Genomic DNA, 21912 nt, shown 5'->3' on the forward strand with positions numbered 1-21912 from the left:
AAAATTCCGCACTATTCATCGTATCGGTATCTAGTAGGGCCTTGTGTGGAACTTGTGAAATACCAATTTAAGACTAATATAACTATTCAGTCGATAGCTTGTGCCTAGGCTATGCCTTCTTAAAATAAATCTCTTTCCTCTTTTGTCCTTTAATGATATATTATGTATACTAAAAGAATTCTTTGCTATCGATTGGAAACCTGTAAAGTGGAAAAAGAAGAAAACAAAACAGTATACAATTCTGAACTAATTTCAATAACTGGACGATGGTCTAAACAGCTTACGTGACATACGCAGCCAACAAAACGGGATTGCACATTCATCCCCATTCGTTAGCAGCTCAGAAACTAAATCAAATTACTGTAATCGTCAGTGATGAATATAATTGGCAGTTTACGTATCCATGTTGCGCTTGTAGTACGCGCGCACCGTTAACGTTATTTATTATGATTTAACGAACGATTGAAATACTAAACAACAAGCGGCTCTTCATTATCACACTTTTTCATATTATACCGGAACTGAGCAAAGTAAATGTAGCTATTAGCAATCCTATTTACCACAGATACGTTTTTATAGCCAATTACTGTTTTACAGCAAACGATAAATACTTCCAATACAGCGGCATACAACCTAATAGAGGATACACAATGTTTTTAAATTACTAATTCAAATTAACGAGGAGTTTCGTTGCGGTAGAAGAACGTCTAAAGTTAGTTCCAATCGCATAATCTATATTCATTCTGCGAAGTTAGCGCGGCATCAGTGCACAGCGGTGCAATTAAAAACGTATAAATCAAAGCACTCTCTCTACATATAGTTAACAACGACGGTAATCTATTAACGTGTTATAAAGCTACTAATTAACTTATATCCACGACCTTTTTTACAATTAGTTAACTAAAAAATGTTCATCATGTTTATATCTATATCAACATGATATCATTTTGCATGCTCCAGAAGTTCTTACACTAAAGTTTTCATTATCTGTGTTTGTAAGTACATAGTTTTACTTTGAGGACTTGTTAAGAGACAAAAGTTTTAATTTTAATAAGCTCTCAGTATCCATGCTCATGCTCACTGTATATTCATAATTGATGCACTTTTGTTTATCGTGTTCACCTGTCGATTAATTACAAGTAGATATCGTTTATGGATAGTTTATGTGTTATAAATGGGATAGAAAAACAATGTTTCCTCCTCACATTGACATGAAACCATTGCTAATTATAATTACCGACGTGGCGCGATGAGCAAGTAGCAAAAACAGTTCATGAGAACGATGCCATGATTGTATTAACTTTCGTATTCTTGTTACACGATCAATAGGTATGCCGACATCATCGCTAAAAAAATCTTGTTAAGGCGTATAAGTATAAGTACTAAGGCGTGAAACTAATGAAGTGTTTCTGTTACAAAAACTGCAATGCAAAAGTATTTCTTTAGGCTACAGATTTCATACTTTTTGCGTTTTGTCTGGTGCGTGAAACATTAATTACCATTCATTGATTGACTTTTCTTGCTTGCGGACTTCCTTTACAAATGAAGATAGATGTTATAACTTTTTATTGAAAAATAAGGATCTTATTTCTTATTTCATGGATGTCTTCATTTCATTGAATTTGAACCATTCCTATCAAAATGAAGAAGAACTGATGTTGGAAATGTGTCAAAATATTCATTCTATTTACTGCTGTGTGTCCACTTCCTTTTTTCTAACATGTTTAAACCAACGACATTTTGGTATCTCACTGCATTGGTGTTAAACTACCTGGGGGACTACTTCTTCTAAAGTAAGGAGAAATTCTAAGTGTCTAGCCCTTTGTCAACTTTGTTGCTTATCAATGAATAATATATAGCGAGGGAGGAGCGCGAGGACTATGGAATAAGTCAGTATGGATGTTTAGTTGCGAGCTGCCGTCAAGTTTGACGTGAACTATACTCAGCTGCATCCGATACAACTGGACGCCGACCCCAACGTAGCCATGTCCCTTACTCACTTAGCCACGAGCTCTTCTATAAATTAAAAGAAAATTATTTTACTAAGGTCCTAAGGCTTGTGTTTTAAACCATTTACAACTTGTCCAGAGTGTGCATCGTACGGCCTTAACACAGATTTTTATTTGCTGAAATATACCAATTTCAAGGCATCACGAAGGAAATTGAACAATTATCTACACGTTATGTGTTAGTTATAAAACATAAATGGCGGGTCACGCTCTCTCAAGCAGCGTCTAGGCGCCATTCCTAGAAGCTCCACATTGTACACATTCTATGTAATTGGTATTTTATTAATTGAGCTGCCAATAACAGATGGTTTTACGAACATTTAAAGATGAATTAATTGTTTGATTTGCCTATTTTCATTTACTTAACTGGATATACTTATTTCATCCCATATTGGTATTACATGCATGTCCCATCTCTTTTTGTGTCAATTACAAAAGGTATCATGCCGCTTTCATATAGTAAGCAATAAGTAGGTACCTTCAAAAAACCTCGGAAGCCCGATGAACATAGTGATTGTCAGCTATTCCGACGATCAATATAGTAAAGTGGAAGTTTTTTACGAATGTAGGTCGAGCCGATCGGATGGCTACAATACTGCGCACTAAAGGCCCGCTTTCATGTAGATACACGAAACACTTTAGCACTGGTACGCCATAGACGGACACAGTTTTGATAATCTGATCCAACATTCATAATTATCTAATAAACTCATGTTTTGTAACCTTTTCAGTTTGCCGCTATCAGTTTGCATAAGCGTGTTGACTGTATCAAATCCTATCGACGTAGTACGTTTGCGCTGATTACGATAATATATACATAATGATAATATACTCGTAATATATCAAAAGACTCCTCACGAATTACTAACTTATTTAAAGAAGCGATATCAGTCAAATGCTTTCAATGGGTTAAACGGACTTTGATTGCTATTTAAAAATAATTCAATATTAAACTGTTTATTATGGAATTAGCCAAAGAAATCGTTGTCTATATAAATATTTTGTAATATTCTAGAAATGTTTTGTGCGTTTATAAGTCACGCGTTGGTCATAAACACGAAGGCTGCGATCACATGCCCTAAGTACAAGAACTAAATGAGATTTCTTACGTACATAAGTGTGTGTGTGCGTAAGTAACCCTTAGCTTACTAGCGGGGCGTACACATCGATATTCTACACCCCTCTGTCCAAGTATCTGGTTACCTGACAATGTTGTTTGGTGATCCAAAGCCAGTATTTTGTAGAGTCCAAGTAAATCTTTTTATACATATACGAACATTGTATGTTATATGTACTGTACAATGTCAATTATTTATGCTGTATCGCTTCAATAATTGACATAATTATTTTCTGTTTGTAGGATTCACGAAATCGATTCTTAGTTCTCATTCAAACTTAGTAACTTACCTATGTATTGCAAATCATTGTATTTACGTCGAGCATCTCTTAAGCATTTTATTGTAAGCACTTGAACTAAGTAATAATAAATAACAATTCCGCATAGTTTTTTTTTTAATTTCACTAAAAATCAATATGAATATTTAAAATATATTTTTAAAATTGTGCTGTGAAAAAACTCTTTGTAAGGGAACACTTAACCGCCTTTCCGCTTTAAGGGTATTTTTGTGCCACCTTGTATAGCCCTTCAATTATTTTATACGAAAAGTTGGAGCTTTAATCTTTATCCCTCAATTGCGTGACATGATGATAATAATGTTGTTTCACCTTTCATTTCACCGTTAATTTTAATAAGACAGTAATTAAGTTCTTGACGTATCTAGGTGATAAGTCAAGAACTAAAAAAAACATAATATTACTTGGCCATTTTTTTATTATCTTTTTATTTGCTAACGTTAAAACAAACGTTACACTTTTATTTGGAAGTAGAAGTTGTGGTTTCGAAAAAAAAAACACATTTCATAAATTACAATAGAAATATCCTACTTCTTAGGTATCTAAAAGTACAAAGATACATTCTAAACAAATATAGAATACTTGAGGTGGTTGAATTGAAGTAAACAAAGCCGCATTTTTTTCCCTATAAACGTCCGGAGGCTTAGTTTAATCGAGACTACAGCGTAAAAAGAGCATCAGTGGTATGGACAGGGAATGTGGAGTGACAGTAGGTAGTTTGGGCGTAGCAGCCATACTAGACTAGCCTTTATATCAGTTTATCCCCTTTTTAAAGAGATTTGCACGTCTACTCTGTCGATATTGCAGCCGTTAGGGACTTATGTGTAAATTACCGAGGGCCGACTATCGGCTGGTTTTGGCTTGCACTTACTCAAAAATTAATTATGCCAGGCACAGAGCTGCCTAACGCTCGCTGTCAACGAGAATTGTTAATCAAGAAGCATAGACAGACCAACCTGAATGAAATAAGTATACATTTTTGTGATGGAAACTGCTAGCTAATGCGGTGAATACTATGAATGCGACGATTATTAGGTACAAATGGTGTTGAAATCTAATGGGCAAGATGGCAACCGCTCAGTGTGGTTTACTAGTATCTTGAGTGAACTTACCCGTTGAAAGGATATCCTGCGAAGGCTGCATCATAGGGGTGATATACTGTTGGGTAAGGCCAGGTTGCTGCACTTGCTGCGAGATTTTCTTTTAGTTCAATGCCAGCAGCCTAAGAAAAAAACACAAATTAGTTCAAGCTCACGTCATCAATTAGGTGTACCTAATTAAAATACTCAGTTTCATAAGTAGGCATAACTGTCCCGTTATAATACCTCCTTCTATGATTCCGGTAGCTTTTAAGTAATCCATTTCTAAAATGATCCTAGTCTGATTGATTTCTTGATCGATCGTTCTGGCGTGCGGGCCTTAACTATTATTACTTAATGGGCAAAGATAGGAGACGAGTGAATCAATCATCTTTTGATCGACAAATACTAACTTTTTTGTTTCAAAACAAGACTCCGAGATAATCTTTTAAATAAATTTAAATGTTTTATAACTTAAAAACATTTTGATTGAGAATGTTTCACATTAAATAAATAGTAGTTTTAAAATTATGATTAATTTGTTATTAAGGTTGTGCGCCGGGGATCGCGTAAAAAGCATGGCTGTCACTAAGGGTCCAAAAATTTATAGCGACACATTAAAAATAACTCAGGAGCGAGTCTTAATGCGGTCAGCCAGGATAAATCTATCAAAAGATTTTGTTGTCCAACAACTTCATTGGTGGCCGAATCGAAAATCCGATAATAAATTTTACTCAAGCACGACAGCGTAATCCAGTCGCGCTGTCGCTCTTTGTTGCTGCGACCTTTGTGATATAATTCCAGTTTTCTGTTACTTCAAATAATAATCGGACTACGCCGTAACGCGAATCTGTGGCCACATGGATTTATTGTGCCTACTGCGCTGTTGTCATATTTACTTAATCGGTTGATCCCATCCATCGTTGAGGTTTTACAGATAACATTCAAAATGTGACACAGGGTGAAATATCGAGCTTACTATAAAACGTGGAAGAAAACTATCTTGGTATTTCCATTTCGGCTGCGTCCGGGATGTAACTCTTTCCCTTACCCGGACGAAATACAGCCTATGTTAGTCGGGGATCTTAAATTTTTCGAATCGGTTCATTAGTTTCGGAGGCTTTTGGGGGTACAGACAAATAAAAAATGTTTCCTCGTTATAATATTAGCATCGAAGTATAGATAATCAGAATCGGCAGTGATAATCGCCATGACGCATGATTCTGTTTCGCGTGGCCGCATGAATCGAGTGGCAATTTGGCTTATTGGAATGTCTAATCAAAAACGTTGTTTTTATGGGTTTTTGATATATTTTTCCACTTAATATACCTACGTATTATGTATAACGTATAAAAAACTGGCTACTGTTTAAAAAGTTATATTGATTGCAGACACCTACTAAAATAGGGAATGATTGATAGACGTGTTCGTCTTAACGATACAATTATTTAAACACAAAAAACTTGCCCGTGATCTTTATTGGTATCAACATTATGAGACTGATGGAACCTAGCTATAATCCCATTAACATTAGAGTGTTGAACTAGCCAGTAGGCAAGTATATATAGGTATTTATGGAAGGTATAAGTTAATCCGTTGAGCGATGTGGTTGACACGCAAGCTCAGGTAGCGTTCAAATGTCGTCGAGTCCACAAACGTACTAAGAAGATACACGACTTTGGTAAGATTAAAAAAATGTTTGGTTACGTTATTTTCAAAGAAATTTTATTATTGATGTCAAAAACAGCTTAAAGTTGAGATAGAACAATTTATATAAACGTTTTTCATACAACAAATCAAGTTGCTGAATTTTAAATTGCATTTCAATGTAAAACAGTATTGTTTATTTCCAATTGTTTTTACTAACACGAGTCCAATCAGCTTTCCATTGTTTGATTGCACATAATTATCTCCGGGAATAAAACTATTCGTGACTATAACTAGTGAACGAATAATAATTTATGCCAAAATGATTTATGTCCATTTAAATACTTTAGCATCACTCTTGCAGCTCAATAATGACTATATTAGATATTATTTATCATTAATTGCAGCGCGTACTAACAATAAAAGTACCCACTAGAGTAGATAGATCGATGATTTATTTAAGGACGTTCCTTCGGAACTGATAAATAATATTTTTTATATAAATAACTTCCTGCCAGTGCAGTCCCACATGTGGAAATGAAACGATTAGACCGACCGAGCTATTAAATATTTTAACAGTTCAAATACTTCGTTTGTCTCATAAATGACTTTTTTCTGTTTACAGTAAGCGTTAGATTTAAAATTTAAAGTGTAAACAAACACGTTATAATCTGACAACTAAAAAGCCAAACAAAAGAACAAATAAAACACGTATACAGTGTACGACTACCCTACGAGACGGGATGAAATAATAAATTATAGACAAAATAAAAAGTGTTAACTAAAAAACGGTGTGAGGCAGGATCCTATTGAAGACGACGGCCCGAGCTTTAACACTTTCGCCACTGATGATGTACGATCATATCTTCATGAATGATTGAATCATCTGCCGTGACACGTTCACGGCTTTTAACACCTTCCTCCAAAAGTTTTACTACACGTCATATATAACGTGGCCTGGCTACTTTTATGTTGTTATGATCATTATCATTCAAAGTCACTACCCACACACGATCGGGGAAGCGCATTCTAACACAGGCAGTGCTTTATGGTTCCATTTTTGTATTATTTTAAGCAATTGAAGTTAGTGTTCTATTTTAGTGCCTCATTTCATAAACAATAAGGGTTGTACTAAATTGTGGTGATATATTTCGAAATTCTAATCCTTTACAAAGTAGTATGGATCTGAACATATTTAAATCCTCAGAAAGAAATTGTTAAACATATTAAGTTATTAAAGCCGACTGGTCTGGTACAAGTTTTTTAGGTCGATGGACAAAAGAACATACATCAACGGATTACGATTCAAATTTATATGTATTTATTACTTATATCGTAAACCTTATTGTGATGCATACTTAACACTGCGCGTGAGTACTTATTATAACTACCTGTCTAACGTAATATTTTGACAACGTATCCTAATTATTTTAACGTTATAGCTTTTGTAAGAGGAAGTGGAAAAAAAGGAATTAAAGGTTCTCTCGGCAATAGATGTAGATATGGACATAATCCTTCGCTCTGAGATTATATCAGGCCTTTAAGCTTTTGTGAACGTAATTAATTTAAGTCAAACTTTCGGAGATTATGGAGTAAAAACTGTTCTAAGCTATTATAATGTAATAAGATCCTGGATAATTATTTATTTTGTTGATATATTTACGTTTTTTAATGTGATAACAAGACACAGACCAGCATAATGCGTTTGAGGGTTATTTTGCATTCACGAATTAAGATGACGTAGAGTTACACCACAGGCACACTGTGACTCGCTTTAATTTCCTCTAAGCTAAAGCTCTGTCGACAACAGAACTTTAACCATGGTTAGGTATTGATTTGACTTTGACAATCTTTAAAACAATTAACATTATTCAAGGAAGAATTATATTCGGGAGTAAAATAATAAAGGAGACTGCTTTTTGTAGAGTACATTGAGGGTTTTCGGAACCCTACCCACAATAAATATAAGTTTAATAAAGTAAAGAATTGATTGAAATCAATTAATAAACTATTGAGTATTAATTTATAGGGAATGACGTGGGAGTCGAGGCTACTACAGCGTCAGCAGAACAAACGCAGTTGAAGACTGCACACAAAGTTATTTTTTCTACGTTTGGTTTACTATGCTCGTATATATGTACGTAAAGCGCTCTGACTAGTTTCAACACCCACTATGTATCTAGTATTAAAATATTTTTAATTTGATATCAAAATAGTCGGCATGAAATAAGATCGATCCTATAATATATCGTTATTAGTAAAACAATAAAATATTAAATTACTTGGCTGTTTGGTATTGACTTGAATGTGCGTAAAGAAACCTGTCAACCAAACTAGTTTCTTAAGTACGTTGCTTTAGGCTGGTCACAGTCACATAAACATTGACCACTCATGAACTAGTCTAGTTATAGGAGATTCAAACAAAATGAATAGGTAGGTTCGTGACTCATTCTTTACTAAGTAAATGCAATTCCTTAGGAATTAACATATTCCATGTAATATTTGTGTTATTAGGTACTGTATCGAAATAGTAATTTTTATAAATGCCTTATTTTCAGCCAGTTTATGAAATATTTGTCGTTTATTATTTCCAAATGCGGCATCTTCCTAAAAAAGTGATTTTAAATGCGATGGAAATTAAGAGACGAAGAACATTAAGTGACCGATATTCGTTAGAGCAAAAAACCGCATTAATGTTATGTTCCTTTTTATTTGCAATTCAATTCGATATCCTTAATTCATGTTGGTTGCAACACTAGTGTCTGATTATCATGTCAACCGCAGGAATTGGTCGTGTTGTGTAAATAAAAGTCGGTCAAATAATATCTCTCGTAGTGCCAATCTTAACTTTGTTAATTACTAAATCAATTAATGTTCCAAGTAGTGATTTGTTCTCCATAACATTTCGTTATAACAAATGGTGAAAATGTAATAACTGCAAAAGCTTTTAACTTAAAAACTTGCCTATTTTTAGCGTTAATTAGGCACTTAATATTTGAATTCAGATAAATATTTATATCTGGATTTTCATAATGGGTTGACCAAACTATTATTTATTTTAATGTGAACATTCTTTATTTTAATTTAGGTATAAAATATGCGCAAAGACACAATAATTCTTACCTTCAGGCACAAATTAAGCATTATAAGCAAGGTTATTTGAACCTTACTTAATGCTGATTAGCCGAATCATAAAATGATGAAACGCAAAAATATTATCTAATAGGCAACATCCCATATCTAAAAGGTCATTGCTATGAAAAGTCAGTCTTTGTTTTGGAAGCAGGTACTTATAAACACATGTCTACATACCAATCTCAAGTTTATTTTCTGTTTCAAGCAGTAGGTCCCTTTTGTGGGAACTCATACTTAAAACATTGTAATCGTCATTAGCCAATAACAAAAGTATAGTGTACTTAAGCCAGAAAAATTGTAGATAGTCTTTACATTAAACTCTCGAATAATCTAACTGTAGGGTTATATAATACTTACGGCATTAGTGTAAAATGGTGGTTGATCAGCTGCTAGAGCGGGGAAATACGCCGCCATACCGGCAGCTGTAGCCGCCGCGGCGTCTGAGTAAGGGGCACTGTACATAGACAGGGGCACGCCGGATGCGAGCCTCTGGTAGTTGAGGAACTCGTATTGACACGAGCAGACTGTCTGTCCGGTGATAGGGTCCTGGAATATAGGTCGGCCGGTGTCGCAGCAGCGCGGGGCCGCGGCTGCGGGCGAGCTGGGCCGCGCCGCAGCGCTCGCGCCGCCCGCGCCCGCGCTCATTCCCGCCTGCGCCGGCGGCGGACTGTTGGAGGCTGTCGAGATGGTGCTCTGTAAGTTGCAAATTTTGAAATGCCTTTATGGCGCGTTTTCCATTCGCTATTGCAGACACGATGTAGAAATAGGAGGCCTCCGTGCGCACAGCTAGTCGCATAGCAACATTAACAGAACATTCAAATGCACTTGTGATATGCTCACGTGGTTAATGTATCATAAATTGATCGGCAAAAAGTTCCTAATGGACAGCTAAAATAAAATTAGCATAATATAAAATAATTGATGGATAATAAACGAGCCTTTAACGACTGTGTGAAAAGGGGTGAGCATCAAGAGAAACCTTGGGCGTGCCTTTTAAATCGTCAGGGCCTGCAAAGACCCGCGATACGTAAATTAGAAACGCTATGAAGGCCCTTTAAAAAAATATTAATGCACCCTTGTAAGTAATACTAATATGACGCGATTGAACATTGAGAAAAAATAAATGACAATGGGATCAGGAAGGGCGGACACATTATTGTTGCTATAGATTTATTATTTGCTGGACTACCTGAATCGATAACGCGGTCGCAAAATAAATATCCGGCTGTTGTCCGATCATAATATCGAAACGCGAGTTTAGCTCGTCCTTATAATTGAGTGCGGGCTGGCTCGCGGCACCTACCTAAATAACTTTCTAAATATTTGTCATTCGAATGAAAAATGGTCCCAACCGCCCAACATTCATTGTATTTTCAATGGGATTAGAAACCGAGAAATGTCGTTTTGATACAATTCCATGACAGTTTAGGAAGGAAATCAATTAATACTCTTCTTGTATCGTTTGTGCTGCTGTAAGATACTTGTGTTTTTTTTTTGTATGACAGAGTGTACACTTACGATAATTAAATTTGCTAAATTCTAATTGGTATTACATTATACATCCTGATAACTTCGTCCAGAAACAACGTGACTTGACCTTTAATTGTGTAAAGAGGCGGTTCTGTTGTCATAAGCCCGGTAAAGTCACGTCGCGGTTGACTGTGGACGTATTAAGCTGGAGCTATGACCCGTCTGCCAGAAGTATGGCTTCTCTCACCCCAAACACGCAACACACACCCATTGCCACGTCTGTCACTATGGAGACCAACATTTCGACGACCTATAGCATCGCCGAGCCTACGTTCACCCCCTCACGACAGGCTAAAAACATTTGTTGTGTTGAGGGTATTATTGAGGTAATCCCGAAGCCGTTAAACGTCGAATCCCTGCATTACCTACATTACATACCCTGCATAGTTATTTAATCCTTGCTCGCAACATAGCTACCTATCTATGTACGTATAAGCAGCTCCAGAGGCGCTAGGTGTTTACGTTGTATCGTCCATTCGACCTAATGACTATGGTAATAGAGATGATATCGATCTCTATAATACAGGGGCTGCGGCTGAAATCGACGCCGGTGCTTAAAAGGGATTCAATCCATTCAAATGATACGAGTGTCTGGTGGGTGAAACAATATAATTATTGTAGTAAGTACCTTAGTAGGTAGTACTGTTGTTGGTTGCTCTATTTATTCGCTCGGATGGCAATTGAGAACAGGCCTAACTAAACACGTAGGTTATCTCAGCGTTAGGCATTGGTCCAGCCAAGACGCGGGGTTGATATTACGATAGTACCTAATTATAAGAATATATTTATAACGATAGTACATCGTTTCAATATTATTTTTTAATATAAGCCGAATATCAATAAAGAAAAAAATCCGTATACAATTTCCGATTTTTTAAAGTTTTCAGCTGTGGTTTATAGGTATGTAATTCAATTTACACTGTGTTTTATTTATCTCAAAAAGTCTATTAGAGTTCGATTACTACGCCGAGGCTACGGTAAGCCTACGCAATGTCTACGCAACGCCTACGCGACGTCTACGCTTCGCCTACGCGGCGTTTCTGGGCCAATATTTGGCTCTATCTCAAGCAAATACTTACACGCTATTTTTCTCTAGCGCCTGACATTTTTATTGTACCTGCGTAAAGAAGTGTAATTGTATCCTAATTATGTTTACTATATTTAATCTAGTAATTTGTTTAAGTTCTTAGTTGTTGCTCCGAATATTTAATATCAAATACTATTTTATTATCTTAACGTAGTCATATGTGTATATTTATAGAAATAAATCTATGCTGGTAAAAATTTAAATCAAAATCGAAATGTCTAACTAAGTGGGTACCTAAACAAAATAATATTTCAAGTGCACTGAATACTGTGTATTGAAATGTACACTGAGAACATTGTTATAAAGTGTTAATAAGAAAGTGTCATCAGTTCATGTTATTAAATCTGACAAAAATACAATATGCATAGATCACTCACTCAACCGCCAGTATATTATACTCCTATCGTAATTTACAGCTAATTAAGAAGAATCTAACTATAAAACAAAAATAATTCGCACTAACTAATAAACACATTTTTAAAATAGAAAACAGAATAGAGACGAAGTTACGACTCGACGACAACATGATCACAAAATTACGTTTCTATATATATTTTATTGAATATTTAAAGTACACGAGACTGCAACATTTATTCCCGCGTCAATTATATACATATAATTGACACAAACTGAACGTGTAACAAAAAAAAATTGTTTATCCCATGTTTATTCCGAACATCATCGTACGCAATGGAGCAGAGTTCTATTTTTTGGATAGCTCATGTCAAATTAACGTATTGCGATGAAAATGTATTGCTTTTTAAAATAATGAGCAAACGTTGGAAAAATTAAGGTCTTTGTCGGCGCTCTTGTTAATTAGCGCTTGACAAGTTCAGTTAAGTGAAGCTGAGCCAGGTAACACGCTGGGAAAACGTTAGGACACACTAAATGGTTTAAGACACGTCATTGTTGTTAACTACGGAGTCTAGCTTACAGCAAACCCAGTAACAGTTGCTATTGAATATGAATTGCCTCATTAAGGGTAAAAACAGTAAAAAGAAACGCTGGTTTTATATCACGAAACAACAATTTCTTTGTTGCAAGATTGCAATGCCGGAAAATTCTTGCAAGTTCTAACTAATGGTTGCAGTTAATTGAAAGAACAAATGAATTATAGACCCATATGTCTGTATTACATAGGCCTTTAAGTGTTATACAATTTTAATTTAAAACAAAGCCACCGCCATACAACGTGACGATGATAAATGTGAGTTAGCAGGCTGAGCGAGTAGTGTGGGGACACTATCCAGTCTACTTACTATGCACTTATGACAAATGCAATTTTTCACTCCTACGTATCTCTTGTTCCAAAACGGTACATTAACATGACGTGTATTCAATTATCGACGTATAACACGTAATTTTCATTTATCTACTTAGACAAACTTTAAAATAAGTAAGGATTGGTTATGTGTGCTTATTAGATAAAGAATACAAAAAAGTTGTCATCATATCCTTTTCAAATATCGGACGGTTGGAGGATTAAAGTGCCGCTGCACCTTATCTTCAGCAGACATCTTTTAAAAAACAAACACGAGAAGTATTCTCTTTTTGTCGTCTTTTTTTATCGTAACCCGCAGGATATGTTAGAGTCGTTAAGCCCTTTTAAGTGTTAAACCATGTAACTGAATATTCGAGCGTATAAGGGTCCGATCTATTTGTTAAATAATGTAAAAAAGTTAATCTTAGAGAAATCGGACCCAATGACATGAATTTCGTTAAAGACATCAGCCCGGCAAAAAATATCGATGACATGTCGCTCGCTTAACTAACCGTGGGTGACGCCGAGCGATGGCTTTAGTCCAGGTACCACGGGTTTTTTTTATCAAAGTCGGCCCTTTAGCAGACATCATTAAAGTATTAAATTTACGATAAGGTTACCGGTGCACAATAATAATTCTGAAATTCTTGCTAATGTTTAATTCGTCGACAAACTCGAGATCAACGTATTCGCAGCTCTGCATCGTACTGACGCAGGCAGATCCCTGCTCAGGGCGCACTAATCCTAACTGAAACAATTAAGCTATCTACTACGCAAACACTGAATTGATACAGATCGCAGTATGAGCATTGTTTACAGAAAAGACCAATCAATTGGCATGCGTTGTTATCATTGACCATATATGAATACGATTTGCTCGCATATGATAAAGGAGATCTGTTGATATCGCCAGAATTAATTGTTTGAGCTGGCAACCATGTAAGTAGGAGTCTTAGAGCCATGTTTTAGTCAGGCATGCGGCAGTTCGCAGATAATTCTGTGAACTTGAGTTTTTAGAAATCATCATCATCCTATTTCATTGACCTGCTGACGGCCACAGCCTCTTATACAGAGAAGGGTTGGACGTTAAGTTACCATGCTTGCACAAAGTAGATGTCAATTTATATTCATATTTACGTATTCAGTCATCCATGTCCTAGGCACACTTAGAAAGTACAAAAGTCTTAGAAAAGTTACATTGGTACTTGCCTGGCCTGGAATCGAACTCGTACTCGAGCTCTCTCTTAAGCTCGTACTCGAGAGGTAGATGCTTAACCACGAGGCCATCAAGACTTCCGAGAATTCATATTCTCGTCTAATCCTTTTCGCACATAGTTTGCAAAAGAAAAAGCATCACAATTTGATAGATCGTATGATAAGGCCGCCTGCGCGGGCGTCACGCCATCTTGCGTTCGCGTTTACATTCCTTGTCTTGAGAAAAGCGTGTGCTAATAATTCTGATGTGGTATATTTTTTCTACTCCTAAACATCAGGTTAATTGCGCCAGATTAAGATAAATAAAACTAAATAATTTGTTTAACAGCTACACGCTCCCGTAGCGACTTTCGATTCTATAAGCAGATATACCGGACATTAATGTTCTTATTAAAAGTAAATTTACATAACAATATTCGCATTCTTGCTTTCCTGCAACAGATGAATACGATAACGCCGCACTGGTTCTACAAGATAACATGGGCTAGAATCCGCTCTTTTTTACATGTCATTCATATTTATTAGAGCTGAACTTTATTTTTACGATGTTTGCGGCTTATTTATAGCGACTGAATAGCTGATGCTACAGAAAATATCTAGCATAATACAAAATGATTCATAGCTTAATCGCATTCGGTTTCAGTCATCGTATTACACGAGTACATATTTGCTTTAAATAATTAACACTTGATATTATAATATTGAGAATCGCGTCGAGCACTTTCACCGAGTTTTTTTATTTCCAATATAACTTATCTTAGAAAAGCATCGTAGCATGATTTCTATTATTAAGCTTCTAGTCGATAAAAACATACTTGAACACTGACAAACTATGATAGATTATCGTCGATCTGTTTTATACAATGAATTGCAAGTGTATCGTGAGATTTGGCCTCAATTAACTCCGTACCTCGCATGAATAGGAAAACTAATTAATTAACTGAGTGTTCAGTGTTTTTCATGTTCCTTTCTACAGATTAACCTTGGCAATGTAATTACCTACAACCATGGCGGGTATCCTCAGTGCAGAACCCCCTGTGCCACATTACTTAGACATTATCAAATGAATAGTTCAAACTGACCTCTACAAACTCAAACCATTCGCATCAATGGAAATAAAAAAATATTTTCTAAGAGTTATTACGAAAAGTTATTTACATAAAAATGTTATTTTAATTGGACAATTACATGGTGGATAGCCAGTTTGGGTAGGTGTCTATCTCGACCACATCCTGTGTTGAGATATCCGTATAGATAAACGAACTAAATTGGCCCACCCTCAAAACGCATGATGCCTTAAAGAAATTCACACCTTCTCTAATTAGGGTAAAATTAGGAGAGAATAAATATTGAAAAGGAAACGCCGCCTTCATTTTAATACTCGGTGATATGCTAATGTGAAGATAAATACGCATTAATAGTGCATAATAATAACAAATGCGTATCTATTAATTTATCTAATTAAGTATATTAATACTAAGCTATAATAACAGACCTTCGTTAAATATTCCGGCAAGAATTTACTTAGTTTAATGAATACATTTTATTTTAGTGCACTGCAAAAAAACATCTTCTTATACATAAAACGACACTTTTTGAATAAAACAGTATAGATTAGGTACGTTTTCGATACTTAGCAGGCAAGTACCCAAATGTGCTTACCCACGACTCATTTGTCGGTAGCTAGCCTGGTGGTAGATAATAAGAATATTAACAATCGTTTTCCATTAACGCAGCAGGTACATGAAAAATTAATTTATACTTGTGTTTAGATAAGTCTAATTAAAACGTACGGCCGCAAATTGACAAGCCTGTTATGTGCGTTCTTTTTGTAGTATAATTTTGGGTGTGCCCATAAAAAATGATATAAAACAGTATCAGCGATTTTATTACAGCCTTCTTTTCTTATCGACTGATGATCTGTTAGCACTGCGGGTAAGTAACATTTACACACCAGACATTTTATTTTTTGTAAGGTGATAAACTTAGATGGTCACAGAGCCGAAACATAGGTTTGGAAAAAACATCAATAATGAGGTTGTTAAACTGTTTTTCAGATTTGTGCAATATACTGTGGAGAGCTCGTATTAACAGCAAAAGGCGTTCAAGTCTGCTTGCGATAATCCCTTTGTTTCATTATTTTAATTTTAAATGCGCTACATGCTATTTAAATATAACAGCAACGCATGCCGAGCGCTGTAAATCGATATACAATATTATTAAGTGTTTTATGGAGAGGTGAAATCTTTAACGTCGGACCAAATATTATGCTCGTTTAAAAGGCGTCTCGGACACGTACACGTCTCTACAGCGCGCTTTCCGCGTCGGTTCGCAGCCCGAGCCGTATTATTATTGTGTTTCATTCAAACAACTCATTCATAAAATTGCAACTCTTTCGAGGGCAACCGGAGAGCCCGTCGACACACTCCATCGCATCCACAAATGTGAACGGAAACTTTTACCTGCTCCTTTTAATCCGATATCCACATGTGAAAAATAAGATTCGATTCACTATCTCGAAAAACGACTTATGTGTCTTCAATCATCCAGTGCGGTGCGAACGAACGTTGATTTCGCTAATGAAGTTGTTTCAGATTGTTCAGCGAGATTTATTGGCCCCTGTTACGGAATAAACATGTGCTAGTGCCGCGGGTACTTGTCTATTAATAACCGGACCATTATTCTGCTTAATACCCCTGTGACGCGGTCGCAAACATTCCTACGTTACTGTAATGCTGAAATTAGATTGATGCAATCAGAATATTGTACAATTATTTGTTGCAAAGTATCCATACGGAGCGGTTGGTTTATTTTAGCGACTGAACTAGATTTTGGATTTTAATGAATATTTATTACAGAACTCATTATATTTATTAAGTACCTACCTACATTACGAATTTAACACTTTCTTTAAAGCAAGCAATTATAACCATGAAACGTAAAGATGGTAAGGACATAATTTGATTCATATAATCGAAGACCTATATATCATTTTGTAAATCATTTTTGAAAGCCTCTCATTTAATCTATTACCTTCACGAAACCTGTTATCATCATAAAATACAAGAGCTCCGTATAGCTCTGATATTGGCCGTATCCACGGAGAACGCAGTGTGTTATGTCAGCTTGTATTTAGAACTGGAAGAGGGGTATGGAAATTTGAATTATCGGTTAATACAGACGCCATTAAAGCGGTGGCGATTCAAAACATCCCGTGCTGTTCCCGGTCGAGCCTTTATTGCAAACTCCCTGTTGTTACCCACTAATCGACAACTGTGTTACCAAAATAACTCTTGTACAAAATTACTCTGCGAGCGACAGTAGTTTATTTACAAATTGGATCATGTGTGTATTCATAAAGGGAGGTATTAAATTAATTCTATGTTGTAGAAATAGGGAATAGGCTTGTGTTGACATATTTTCAGTACAACCTATTACAACAGATGTACCTAACACCCATACTTGCTGCTTTAATAGTTTATCATTATTAAAACAGCAATGCCTTCCAATTTGAAAACTTATTCAATTTACAGTACGAGCAAGAAACTTGAAAGTGAAGTTCTTGTGATGCTCTATTTACAGGATATTTTGAAAGCGTCAACTGAAATGTGAGATACATTGTCGTTTCCATAATGGCACGAAGTAAACTTTTAGGTATGCATGATCTGTTAAACTGGCGTGGGTACTTGTTATATACAATTAACTTTTGTCATTTAAAGGTAAAAAAAAATATATATTTAAAGTGAAATAAAATTTCGTAGAATGAAACAATAAGTTGTCGTTAACCATAGTAAGAATCAATCTGGCCTCGATTCAAGCGGCTGGAGGATCGGAGCGGCTGTGTGTCACGAGTGTAACGATGTCTCTTGAACGCGGACGGCAGGGAGGCGACGAGGTGTGAACTAACGATATGTGAGCACCTCATCCGTCGCACACACACGCCCGTGGGTGAGACAACGCCAGTAATTGTCATACATGTGTATTTTAAGTTCACAATGTTGGTAATAAAGTTTCACGACTCTCTATGGCGCGTCTGATTAGGACCACTAACGAAAGATCTGTGGTCGCGACGCGCCACAACGCTCGTTTATTCGTGTATAACAGTTGTCTTGTGGTTATTTTAAAACTCTATTTTTTACTCGTTTCCTTAAATAAGGTAAATATACAAAATTAGAAACTGGCATCACCTTAGGAGTTCATCAAAACACAATTTTTAGGTTGTCACTGGACATCATCAAAGCAATTTTTTTAATGTAAGTTTTAATAATTTATTGTGATATAGTCCAAAAATTTACACATTGACGAGATGCTACCTGTAGGTACGTCACAAACCAAATTATAATTAAATCGAGGAAACGTAGGTATAGTCAACGGTACTTCTATTAGCAGAGCAGGCAGCCGATAATTACACATTTCAAATAGTAAGCGAGGTACGTACTGTGGAAATGCACCTTAATTAGTGACTGCCAGTTCCTAGTTAAGAGTTTTATCATAATCTGGGTGTTGATGAAGATGCAACCAGATAACTCCTAGGAGCTAAATTACTTAATGGGTTTACGAGAATCGAGTCCAAATTTGGATTGACGTAAGAAAATTGTTTCAAAGGGTCTGATGAAGTCAATTCAGATCCATGAAGGTGGTCTTCTTTGGGCAAGATGTCAGGCAAAATCTTTTAGGCAACAAAATGTATCAGGACTATTTCAGTTTCCTCATCTTGCTTGCCAATTGCTCAAGATATTATGACTTCGCCGAAGTTGAAGAATGTTGCTAGGAAGTTTGCTGCCCTTAATTGTTTGCAAAAAGTTTCTTGCCAAGTTTCAGTCAACTTGACTAGCAGATAATAAAATTGTAACTGGTGCTAAATATCTAATACGCTTTTTTATCCACATTGCAGTTGACTGCACTTGGTACAATGGTATCAGGCAAAGGGGTAGATGATGCAGATGGCTTTATCAAGGTGGACAGAATAAAAGGAAGGAGTCATCTAACCGAAATCAATTCGGAACTGCATTGCCGCATCCGAGCATGCCTCTGCGCCCCGCTTTACATCGCAATTTTATGTCTTCACCACACTCCATGAACATTGAAGATGTACTGGAGTACCAATTGAAACAGCTGGAGTCATGAAGCTGGAGTCGACTCACAATAATAACTTCAAATCGTTTGTAGTTTAAGGAACAGTTCTGGCCGAAAAGTGTCGTATCCTAGCGGTTCCGCGGGAGGCTACGCGACACCACACAGCGCAACACGACGCCGCCACCGTCTCATCGTGTAAACAAATAGTATTAAATTTTATGTATCATTTTATACCTAAGTATTGTTGATGATTTATAATGTATGTGTATTTGTATTTTCTATGAGCTCTATTTGCCTGAAAAAGGGTATAAATAAATAAAATAAATATAAGTACTACTATTGAATTTCAACACTTAGAGGAAAATATTTCTCTATCTGCAATTTTTGTAAGTTATAATCTTAAAAGCTTCAGGTTGTCCCTATAAGACAAAATCTTGACAGTTGTTCAACGAAACAATCCTTACCAATATGGGCAATTAGACTGCATCGCTAGATGAACAATGTTACTACATAAGTTCAAAATTGTAAGTCAAAATTAGTTTTAGAAATGGGCATGGAAACTATAACTTTTAAATCTTATTACTCTCAATAATGATGATATCTTATAAGACCATTAAATACCTAATTAAAGTCTATTATTTGGATAAAAAAATTACAATGTAAATGACTGAAAATTAACAGCCGTAAGTGCTATAAGTTGCGATGTTTTTCTTCAAATAGCAGCAAATTTTATAATATTATGCGGTCATTCATAAGAATTACTGTATCTTCTTATTAATCGCAACATAACTCGCCAACACGGCCTTTTCATTGCCGTGTTTGAACGCGAAAAAGTTTTATTACCATCAAAATGTCGTAACATATCTTGGGGTTCCATCCGACTGACTATTAGATTATACGGCTGAATTAAACTCTGTAGCGAAAGGGGAAAGATTCATATTCCAAAGGATGTTAACTCGACTTGATATTCTCAAAATGGATGGAGTATGTCTCTGGGCGAGCGTACGCCGCACGCACACACATGCCTCTAAATCCGGTTGCGCCCGCGCTTTAGTATGAGAATCACTATCACAATTCGTCGCTGCCGTAACGAGACACTACAAAATTTACTAACCGCGTGAACAGCGAACTCCCTTCATTTCGGAGAAATTAATTAAAGTTTCTGAGAAGTGAACGTCTCATTCACCTATCTGATTAGGGCGAGGCGAGTGGGTGCGCGCTCAGGATCGCTCTACACCGATTTCGGGGTCGTGAGGTAAGGTGTCAGGTTTACGGTACGCCGTACGGTGTCCGACAAAAAGATTTTTATTTCATCTTCACTGCAGAACAATTTTAGATTCGGTTTGATAAAATTACTAAATATTGTCCTTATAATATGTCAGATTTCGGAGTTTGTTGTTAACAGGTAACTTCATTTTAAGTATCGCATTTTTTTAAGTTTAATTAGGTAATGTGGTAAAAGGAGTAGCAAAATCTTAAGCAAGAAATAATAAAAACATAATAAATTTCTAATGGCTCTACAAATAGCAAAGATATCCTTTTTAACCATACATAATATTAACGAGCTCCAAATCTGATTTGTTTTTGAAATTAATTGTTAATTACTTAAATTTGCGATACATCACCGGATATTCGGGAGGTTTTAGATAAAATGTTGTCCAAGATTGAATGAATCAAAGTGTAACATTATTTCAGTGATTTAAGTCAGCCTTTAAGCTTACTTAAAGTTAATAAATGAAGACAAATATAAGCTTGTAACCATATTGGTTGACTCACATCTCGGTACAACCTAATTAGCAAAATCGATACGATATCCTATTACAGAAATGTAAAAAGCACACTTGCATATCATTAAACATTGGCTCATTATCAAGAACAATAGCTCACGAGACGAACATTTACTTAATCATGGCCTTTTATTAGGTACGCATTATTAAAGTCGAAACGGGTACCAAACGTCAAATTACGATTCTGAACAAAAAGGGGTCAGTAAGCGGTCGAATGCAAACTGCAAAAATGACGAAGATTGTTCATGGCTCATTATGAAGTTAAATGAATGGTGTTGGTTTTGTTCTTTGGTTTACGTGTCCCGAGGTCGTGCATGCGTGTTCGCCGATATGTGGCCATAAGCCAACGAAGTAGACACCCATAGGTGAACTCGCCAACGCCTGCGCGCCTCGCCTCACCTGCACTCCTTCGACTACCGCGGGGAGTCAACCTTCTCGCCTTCACATCATAATTGCCATTATCGAATAATGCACAATAAGTAAAAACAATAGCAAAATTATTCCAATCCCAAATGACTGTTTTATGTAAATACACTTTTATTTAGAGCTTGGAGTACCTTTACCCTCTATTGTGCGTCTTTAATAAAACATATTCCCCCTAGGACATGGTGGCAAAGTCGGACGTAACGCGTACACCAAATATTAATCTGGAACTCGACACTTGGAATGCAAG

At 36.1% G+C, this 21912-nt stretch overlaps 1 protein-coding gene across 2 annotated transcripts in view; it reads right to left on the reverse strand.

The window, feature by feature from the left end:
- The window catches only part of LOC124645123 (homeobox protein caupolican), a 45755-nt gene that overhangs the window by 19464 nt on the left and 4379 nt on the right, over positions 1 to 21912 (reverse strand). Inside the window, exons 2-3 of one of the 2 annotated variants that reach the window (XM_047184872.1) lie at positions 9641 to 9976; positions 4535 to 4644 (exon numbers count right to left, since the gene is read on the reverse strand). In XM_047184872.1, the coding sequence (XP_047040828.1) occupies positions 4535 to 4644; positions 9641 to 9976 (446 nt within the window). The remainder of the gene's footprint in view (positions 1 to 4534; positions 4645 to 9640; positions 9977 to 21912) is intronic. The other variant, XM_047184873.1, reaches the window with a different exon arrangement.

The sequence above is a fragment of the Helicoverpa zea genome, chromosome 31, assembly GCF_022581195.2.
Source record: "Helicoverpa zea isolate HzStark_Cry1AcR chromosome 31, ilHelZeax1.1, whole genome shotgun sequence".
In the NCBI taxonomy this organism is placed as follows: Eukaryota; Metazoa; Arthropoda; class Insecta; order Lepidoptera; family Noctuidae; genus Helicoverpa; species Helicoverpa zea.